The sequence below is a fragment of the Perca fluviatilis genome, chromosome 12 (genome assembly GCF_010015445.1).
Source record: "Perca fluviatilis chromosome 12, GENO_Pfluv_1.0, whole genome shotgun sequence".
Taxonomy (NCBI): domain Eukaryota; kingdom Metazoa; phylum Chordata; class Actinopteri; order Perciformes; family Percidae; genus Perca; species Perca fluviatilis.
The window spans coordinates 34,605,780-34,616,175 of record NC_053123.1 but is presented as its reverse complement, the minus strand read 5'-3'; the positions used below and the strand labels follow the sequence as shown (position 1 = coordinate 34,616,175).

Below are 10,396 nucleotides of genomic sequence, written 5' to 3'. Positions count from 1 at the left end.
TGTGTGTGTACGTGTGTGTGTGTCTGTTTGACTGTGTGTCTGTGTGGGTGTGTCTCTTTTTTTGTGTGTGTGTCTTTGTGTGTGTGTCTTTGTGTGTGTGTGTCTCTGTGAGTGTGTGTGTGTGTATGTGTATACATGTTTGTGTACGTGTGTGTCTGTCTGTGTGTGTGTGTGTGTCTGTCTCTGTGTGTGTGTTTGTCACTTTTTTGTGTTTGTGTGTGTGTGTGTGTGTTTGTGTGTGTGTGTGTGTGTGTGTGTGTGTGTGTGTGTGTGTGTGTGTGTGTGAGTGTGTGTGTGTGTGTGTGTTCACATTATGAATATGAGGACATTGCCTAAATATTACTATTAGCTGAATATACAGATGACCAGCCTGACTAAAGGGTCTTTTTCTATACATTTTATAGTATAGATGATTTCTTATTGAGTTCCTATTTGTATCCTGTGTATAAACTGTGACTATGTATTTTTGTGTGTATTTTATGTTATTCTGCTTATTTTTGTAAGTATTCTCTTGACGTTTCGTCTGTGTATTTTCTTGTTTTGTCTGTGTACTTTTCTGTACTTTTGTATGTTATTTTCTTTGAGTTCTTCTGTGCATTTCCTGTATATTTCCGGTGTAGTTTTGGCGTACATTTGTTCATATCTTTCTGTATGAGAGACATTAAATCTATCATTCTGATACTACTGAAGTTTTTTTAAATGTCAGAAACAGCTTATTACTCAGAGGACTGCATTACTTTGAAATAACTACGTAATAAAGTGGTGAAGCAGTGAATACTTGACGCGGAGCCTCCGGTGTGTTTGTCCTCTGCAGGTTACGAGGTGGACAGCATCCACGAAGCCGCCGACGCCGTGGACGCCGTGCGGAAAGCTGAGGGCATTTTTATAGGTGAGTAAGAGCCAAAGGGAGGTGTGTTCAGGTGCATTCTGGGCATGCTGGTCTTACAGGGAGGTGTGTTCAGGTGCATTCTGGGCATGCTGGTCTTACAGGGAGGTGTGTTCAGGTGCATTCTGGGCATGCTGGTCTTACAGGGAGGTGTGTTCAGGTGCATTCTGGGCGTGCTGGTCTTAAAGGGAGGTGTGTTCAGGTGCATTCTGGGCGTGCTGGTCTTACACGGAGGTGTGTTCTGGTGCGTTCTGGGCGTGCTGGTCTTAAAAGGAGGTGTGTTCAGGTGCAACCCACACACACACATTCTTGTACTTGCTGCCTAGTAAGGACCAAGTAAATGCATGCACGCACACACACACACACACACACACACACACACACACACACACTCACTCAATGCTTTATAAGTCAGAACAAGAACTTTAAATTGGATCCTGAACTTGATCTGCAGCCAGCGTAATGAGTATACAACAGGAGGGATGTGTGAGTTCCTGCTGGACCTGGTCTACAGCCTCGCAGCAGAGTTCTGGACCAGTTGTAGACGGTCCTGGGACAACTTGCTGAGACAAGTTCAAACGGAGTTGCCGTAATCAAGCCGGGACGATATACAACCATGAGTGATCAGCTCAAGCTCAGAATGCGAAACAACAGCTCTACGTTTCGGCAATGTTTCTTAAGTGAAAGAAACGTGTCTCCCCCCAATGTTGAACCTTAACTTACTCTTATGGCAGCAGACAGTCCTTCCAGAAAAATGTGGGTTTTTTTGTGATTGTTGCGGGCCAAAAATCCTTGATTATGCGGCACGTTTTCTTAAATAATGCGATGGAATATGCTATATATGATATTTATGCAATTTTATGCGATGAAATTGCAGGAACTTGCAAAAAACTGCAGTTTGATGAAAAAGAGAAAAATCAGTGATCCCCCCCAACATGCTGCTTTTCGATGATGTTCACGTCACGTAACGACGTCACTTCATAACGTTCCCATGGCAACAGGGGAAAATGGCTGCTCTTGTGTGAAGTAAACGCAACATTTTTCAACTTTCTGCTAAGATATATTATGGGACTTTTTTTGCAACGTAAATGCAAGTGAGGGTTGTGTGTGTGTGTGTGTGTGTGTGTGTGTCTGTGTCTGTCTGTGTGTGTCTGTGTGTGTGTGTGTTTGTGTGTGTGTGTGTCTGTGTGTGTCTGTGTATGTGTGTGTATATGTGTGTGTATGTGTGTGTGTTTGTGCATGTGTGTCTGTGTGTGTATATGTCAATTTGTGTGTGTCTGTGTGTGTGTATGTGTATGTGTGGGTTTCTGTGTGTGTGTATATGTGTGTGTGGGTGTGTGTGTGTGTGTATGTGTGTTTGTGCATGTGTGTCTGTGTGTGTATATGTGTGTGTGTGTGTGTGTGTGTGTGTGTGTGTGTGTGTGTGTGTGTGTGTGTGTGAAAACATGGATGCTATTAAGGGAATTTCACTTTTCTGTCCTTGTTTCCTATTATTACTTATTCGTTCGTACTCTTCCTGCTACCTTCTCTCCTTTCCTTTACCATTGTTCCCTACCTCTCTTCCCTCATCCCCCTGTTTTCTCAGTTATTCTGTAGTTTACCTGCAGATGTGTTTTTTTTTTCAGGAGGAGGAAACACTTTCCGGCTGCTGAAGAGTCTCTACGACAACAAGGTGGTGACAGAGATCCGGAGGAGAGTGCTCGAGGTGAATCGCACGCACACACACACACACACACACACAGATAAACAGACAGACACAGAGACACACACACCATACCTGCAAACTCAGAAGGGCTGAAAAAGTTGACAGATTTTAAACGCCAGAGAATTTCTCCATAAACGGCCTGTGCCTGGTAGTCGTAGCGTGAAAAGTTGAATTCATCTGCGGAAAAGCTGATGCAGCCAGGGGCTTTTCAAAGAAGCCGCTGGCCACGCCAAGACCCGCCCTTCAATAGCATTTATTGGCCATTTAATGTAACCCAAATTGTTCAGGTCCTATCCCCTGACCAATCGGCTATCCTAACCTTAACCCGCTGCCGTTATCTTGATTGCGATTGGCCAAATGACTCGCGTGGCGACCAAAGACGTTTTATTGTGAAGAAGACTGCAGTAGGTTTTTGAAACTCCCGTTTATGGGAAATTTCACACAACCCGCCCCCCCCCCCCCAACTCTTAACTGCACGATTCACGTGGATGACATTTTCCCATTCAAAACGTTGTTTTTCGCTGAAAAGCGACTAGTTTGCAGGTATGTGCACACACACACACACACACACATGCACACACACACACGCACACACACACACACACACACACAGACACACACACACACACACACACACACAGTATTATATCTGACTACACACTGACTTATAAACATGTTTTATGGGCCAATGCTAAAAATCACACAGGCTCCTTTAGAATGACTTCAGCATTCATTTAAAAGGGTTTCCCTTATGGGGACCTCATTTTTTTGTTCCCACACTGCAAGAGGTCCCCATGATGTGACTGTGTAAACAGATTATTGTCCCCACAACGTGTTGGATAACAGAACTTGCACACACACACACGCACACACACACAAACAGAAACACACACATACAAACAGACACAGAGACACACACACATGCACACACACACACACACAACACAGACCTGACACTACACACACACACACACACACAGAGACACACACGCAAGCACACGCACACACACACAACCACATGCACACACGCAAGCACACACAAAATATACACACACAGACACACAGACACACACACGGACACAGTATTATATCTGTATCTGCGTATATGAAATCTTTATTTTTTTATTTTTTATTTATCATGTTTTGAAACAGTGTCACTGTTCTAGTTCGTCCACCAGAGAGCAAACGTCTGTTGTCAACTGTTAGAGAACTAATTAAAGGGACATTCCTTTAAATACAAATAACCAGTTATTCCCTCCCCCCCTCCCTCCCTCTCCTCTGCAGGACGGAGTCCCCTACATGGGCTCCAGTGCCGGCACCAACGTGGCGACCGTCAGCATCAACACCACCAACGACATGCCCATCGTCTACCCTCCGTCCTTCTCCGCCATCGGCCTCGTCCCCTTCAACATTAATCCCCACTACCTGGACACCGATCCCAACAGCCGCCACATGGGGGTGAGTCAGAAGAAACAGCCGTTCAGTCTTTCAAACATCACTACACATTTTAACTAGGGCTGGAAGAAGTTAAGGAGAAAACACAAGACTTTCACCCAGGAAACAGGTGTTCATGTCCTGGAAGAAGTTAAGGAGAAAACACAAGACTTTCACCCAGGAAACAGGTGTTCATGTCCCGGAGAAGTTAAGGAGAAAACACAAGACTTTCACCCAGGAAACAGGTGTTCACGTCCTGAAGAAGTTAAGGAGAAAACACAAGATTTTCACCCAAGAAACAGGTGTTCATGTCCCGGAGAAGTTAAGGAGAAATCACAAGACTTTCACCCAGGAAACAGGTGTTCATGTCCTGAAGAAGTTAAGGAGAAAACACAAGACTTTCACCCAGGAAACAGGTGTTCATGTCCCAGAGAAGTTAAGGAGAAAACACAAGACTTTCACCCAGGAAACAGGTGTTCATGTCCCGGAGAAGTTAAGGAGAAAACACAAGACTTTCACCCAGGAAACAGGTGTTCACGTCCTGAAGAAGTTAAGGAGAAAACACAAGACTTTCCCCGAAGAAACAGGTGTTCATGTCCTGGAAGACGTTAAGGAGAAAACACAAGACATTCACCCAGGAAACAGGTGTTCATGTCCCTGAAGAAGTTAAGGAGAAAACACAAGACTTTCACCCAGGAAGTGAGTCAGAAGAAACAGCCGTTCACTCTTTCAAACATCACTACACATTTTAACTAGGGCTGGAAGAAGTTAAGGAGAAAACACGAGACTTTCACCCAGGAAAAAGGTGTTCATGTCCTGGAAGAAGTTAAGGAGAAAACACAAGACTTTCACCCAGGAAACAGGTGTTCATGTCCCTGAAGAAGTTAAGGAGAAAACACAAGACTTTCACCCAGGAAACAGGTGTTCATGTCCTGGAAGAAGTTAAGGAGAAAATACAAGACTTTCACCCAGGAAACAGGTGTTCATGTCCTGAAGAAGTTAAGGAGAAAACACAAGACTTTCACCCAGGAAACAGGAGTGTTTTAATCCAAACTACCATCTTTTTTCATGATCTTCTTTCTTACCAATTGTTTTGGTGTCTAAACTTAACAGGCCGGTCCCCTTTTGTTGGCTAAACTCAATCCTTATTACAGTGTCTAGGAGCGGAGGACCCCTACTTACAAGACAAATTAACACTGTTGGAAAACATTCCTCCTATTTTACTAAGATAATATAATGTGCAGAGATGATTCTGATTGTGGGACAGCTGTGTTTGTCATCTTTCTTTAAAGGCTCCCATTCACAAATTATCGAGAGTTCAAAAACCTCAAAAAAGTCCTACATTAGGACTTTTGTTTCAGTTTGCTGACGCAGCATTTCTTTTCGTTAACCACTGCAGTTTTCACAGCTTCACGTGTTGCGAAACTTCCTCCGGCAGAAAGGGAACGTTAGACTATTTTAAAACTTTACAGCTGCTGATATCAAGGTTCAAACATATCAGATCCCAGACTCATCATCACATACTCGGCTTTTATTCAACCTGAGGGGATGAAAGGATGATAACTGATAAACCTTTGGACTCGACCCATCAGTGGCGGCTAAATCATCGTCAATCAGCCGGCTCAGTATTGAGACACTCTGGGTTTTACTGCCTTCTTATCTACACAGAAGAGTTTTTCCTAAATTAGTATTTAAGTCTGCAGTGGCTCAGTGAGAAAACACCAACACGACAAAAGTAGAAAATACTCCAGTACAAGTAAAAGTCTTGCATTCAGAATCATCCCACGCAAGTATTATCAGTAAAATATACTTTAAGCAGTAAAGTAAGGACTCAACTGTGTCCACTTTCATCTGGTGTTTGAAGTGACTCTGATTTTGTCCTCTGACTCGAAAAAGACATTACATTCAGTTAGTTTTTTGGGGCAATTTGGTTGAAATAACCCCATATTTGTTATATAGAAACTTTTGAAAACAGGTCAAAATTGACCGGACTAACAGGAGGACTAACAGGACTAACATAACAGTTACTGACAAACTACAGAAGTCGTCAACAGAAAATATAAAGCAACTGTCGACTTTAGCAGTGAAGTAGAGTGACCTTAAAACAACTCTATCTATTTAGCTGATAAAAAGTGATTCGGCCCGATTAGCAACAGCAGCAGCAGTTGCAACACACTCATGGAGGTGATTAAGTCACTTTAAAACCCTTAACGCCCTTTTTTCAGAGTCATAACTCGGTCAAATCTGAACACACAGACATGAAAAACAAATTTGCAGATTCAGTCTGACTTACATGTTCAGGGGATATAATTATCTCTGATAAATACAGTGAATAAACATACATAAATCCACCTAGAAATAATTGAAAAAAATACGCTCCCTATAACTGCAGAACTTGCCTGAGAATCTACATGTTTTAACTTTTTCGTACTTATAAAGTTATCCAGCGGTAGTTGTCTGTACACCCATGTTTAAACTTCAATCAAGAGCTGCTAACAGATGATTCGACATACTTCTAATGGACACAGTTTGATTGAATGTGAATAAATATAGGCTAGAACAACAGGGCTCCGTGGTAACCTTATACTTCATTTGACTTTGTTATTCTTGTGCAGGAGACCAGAGAGCAGAGGATCACTCAGTACCATGAAGAAGCTGACACTCCAAGTGTCCTGGTGAGACTACAAACTCCAAACTATTTCCATGTTTACCTTTTGTTTGTCTCGATAAAGTCAGTGGTATGTACATGTCTACAGCACTAATCCCAACAACTGTCATGTCATACTTTCAGTTCCTCTTCTTAAATGCTCGCTTCCAGTCTGCCATTATTTAAGATCACTGGTAAAGGATGAGTGGGAATGTTGAAAAGGCTCCGTCTAACCCCTTAATCTGCATCTGCAGCCTTTGTAGTCGCTGCTTTTTCAGACTTTATTTTCTGTGCCTTTTTAGCAGGGCGCAACTAACTGCAGCAGTGGCAACTTTTGTACGTAATTTCCTCTCTTTACAGGTACGCTTTTATTGTGAAAAATTGGCTGGAAGTGTTGACTTCATTTAAGAAAACAACATCTGATGGCAAACTGCTGTTGTTATCTTTGTAAACTGTGAACCGTCGATTGGAAATTATTTGTCAACAGAATTCATGTAATCAACCATCTTAGGGTTAATAATGATTTTTGTAATGATGGCACTAGAGCTGTGGAAATTTACCAAACCAGCCATTATAGCACAATGTTTTCAATGTTTCATTGCCTTTATTTGTTTGAGAAGGCCACAGACAAATACCAGCTTTTTATCAGATCATTTATGGTCATTTTGTGCCTCTTCAGGGTCTGAGGGAGGGATCCCTGCTGCTGGTGGAGGGAAACAAAGCCACACTACTGGGAACCACCAAGGCCAGACTCTTCTCCAGGTAACATTAACACACACACGTCTCTTTCACACATCATGCACTGCACCCTGAACTAATCTAACATTACCCGGAGGAGCTTTATGTGAGAACCAGGCCCCCAGGAAGTGCACCGGGCAAATTGAACATAAGCTGCATTTCATGGCCCTTATTGTAAATGTAAATGGACTGTTTTTATATAGTGCTTTTCTAGTCTTAACGACTACTCAAAGTCGTTAGCACATAGCACAGGAATCACCATTCACACACATTCATACACTGTGGCCGAGGCTGCCGTACAAGGTTCCACCTGCTCATCAGATCAACACTCACACACATTTACACTTCGATGCACAGCACCGGGGGCAACTCGGGGTTCAGTGTCTTGCCCAAGGACACTTCGGCATGGGACCACAGGGCCAGGGATTGAACCACCAACCTTCCGATTGGCAGGCAACCGCTCTAGCACTGAGCCACAGCCGCCCCAATTTGATAGCTCCTCGACTCCTCACTCCTCAGCTGAACCGGAAGTTGTTCTGTCCCCCATCGGTGAAGGTCGTCTCAAAACTCTTATTTCTGCCCCGAGGAGTGAGCATTGAGGAGGGATCATCGAGGAGCGAGGAGTGAGCATCGAGGAGGGATCATCGAGGAGGGATCATCGAGGAGCTATGAGCAAGGATTCAGAGAGCAGCTTTCCCGGATGCCGTGCAGCTGAAGGAGTTGCTAACTCCGCCCCAAACAGCTCCAGAAGCGTCTTCCTCTGAAGACGCATCCCTCTAAAAAACATTTGATCGTTGCCTCTCTTCTCCTATGATTTCCTCGTGTCTCTCCAGGGCTTCCTTGGTGGGAGGGACTTACATGCGAGGAAGGGAGGCAAGTAGAGGAGTCAGGGATGCAATTTGTGTTGTCTTCCTGTCAACCTTGAAAAAAACACTTTTTTTCCCCGACGTTTGTTTTTGCTTTTTCCAACGTTTTAAATTGTTGCATTTTTCTTCTACACATTTTCAGCGCTTATTTCTACGTCCCATATTTTATGGGTCAATGTGACCCAAAGTCAGCACAATTAAGCGACATGCGATGCAGCTATAGTGTCGAAACAGTTGGCCCTCTGGCCCAAAAAAACATTAAACTTTACGGTAAAACTTTCCCCACAGACTTACATGGAGAAAGAGATGTCTGTAAATCAGTGGAGACATTTTTTTGACCATCACATCCCTCCATGAAATGACTTGTTTCACTTTCAGAATTTGATCCATTCGGTCCGATAACATTTGGAAAGTGTAAAAGAGCCGCATGATTAAATCATTTAATCCCCATTTAAGTTAGCGGAGCACTAAACAGGAATGTCCATATCAGTTGGACTGGACTTTAAATGGTATTCACTGTACCCTGCCAATTCAAGGAACGGCGAGAGACTCGGTTGTCTTTGACTAAATTACGAAATGGCTTAGTGGTGTAATCTGTGTCATGCCTCCTGCAGCGCTCACCACCAAACGCCCACCGCTACCGCCAAAACCAAATGGAGGATTTCTAGGAAGTGAGAACGCATCTGACACGGCCAATCTCTTGTTCTGTGCTACATGTGAGAAAGGGAAACTCCGGACTAGGTCCGCAGCTGATTCTACAGAGTTCATATTAGGGTAAAAAAATTGGTGGAAGAAGTATTCAGATCCTTTACTTCATTAAAGTCCTAATACCACACTGTATAAATACTATGTTACAAGTAGAAGTGCTGCAGTGAAAATGGTACTTCAGTAAAAGTCTGTAAGTATCATCAGGAAAATGTAGTTAAATTATTAAAAGTAAAGAACTCTCTTCCCATTTTAGAAAGTGTAAAGGATCCAAACAGTTGTGTGTTTAATTGTCCACACACACACACACACACACACACACACACACACACACACACACGTTTAATGGTCTAATCATCTCAGCTGGACTTGTAGCCGTTATATTATCGGCTAGTTTACTTTAGAATAAAACATCAGATTTTATAAACTACATGTGTTTTGTGTGCAGAAATCTTAATGTGTAAAGTAACTAGTAACTAAAGTAACTAGTAACTAAAGCTGGAACAGATGAATGTAGTGGAGTAACTAAAGTAACTAGTAACTAAAGCTGGAACAGATGAATGTAGTGGAGTAACTAAAGTAACTAAAGTAACTAGTAACTAAAGCTGGAACAGATGAATGTAGCTGAGTAAAAAGTACAATATTTCTCTCTGAAATGTAGCAGAGTAGAAGTAGAAAGTGGCATGAAAAGAAAAGACTCAAGTAAAGTACAAGTATCTCAAAATTTGGACTTGAGTAAATGGTAAAGTTACATTCCACCCCTGACGGGGTAACTGTCAACATCAATAATCATGATGTGTTTTGTGTGTTTTAGGGGAAAGCCCACAGTGGAGTACGACCCCGGTAGTGACCTCAGCTTCCTGCTGACACATTGACCAATCAGAAGAAAGCAGGACGTGAAGATCTCACCATGTCACAATGTCAAAACTGAATAAACATTTTAAAGAGAAATCTGTTGTTTCTGTGATGATGTTTTCTGACTTTAGTGAAGTACAAACTTGAGGTACTTGTTCTTTTCCTTGAGTGTTTCCATGTTCTGCTCCTTTCTACTTCGGCTCCACTACATCTCAGAGGTAAATATTGTACTTTTTACTGTACTTTTTACTGCACTACATATATCTGACAGCTTTAGTTTCTTGTTACTTTGCAGACAAAGGTTTTACGTACAACACAAGATACCAGCACATCATGTTTTATATATGTAAAATATATCAAACAGTACATAGAACCAGTCGAACCATGTCATGTGTTCAGCAGGGCCACATATCTTTGTTGGCGTGTTTGTGTCACGGAATTGTCAAGGGATAGACAAGACAAGGCTTGCACCCAAATGCAGTTAAGGAGTTTATTGAACAAAAACTTACAAACAAGAGTGTCCAGAGGTTGGCAGGCAGGCACACACTAAAATAATCCCA

General features: G+C 42.5%; 1 protein-coding gene across 1 annotated transcript in view; it reads left to right on the top strand.

The window, feature by feature from the left end:
- si:dkey-69o16.5 (uncharacterized protein LOC100149419 homolog) overlaps window positions 1–9,932 on the top strand; it is an 11,847-nt gene extending 1,915 nt beyond the window's left edge. Inside the window, exons 3-8 of the mRNA XM_039818959.1 lie at window positions 815–889; window positions 2,512–2,591; window positions 3,876–4,049; window positions 6,641–6,700; window positions 7,352–7,434; window positions 9,796–9,932. Of these exons, the coding sequence (XP_039674893.1) occupies window positions 815–889; window positions 2,512–2,591; window positions 3,876–4,049; window positions 6,641–6,700; window positions 7,352–7,434; window positions 9,796–9,856 (533 nt within the window). The 3' untranslated portion in view covers window positions 9,857–9,932. The remainder of the gene's footprint in view (window positions 1–814; window positions 890–2,511; window positions 2,592–3,875; window positions 4,050–6,640; window positions 6,701–7,351; window positions 7,435–9,795) is intronic.
- Window positions 9,933–10,396: the final 464 nt, after the last annotated feature.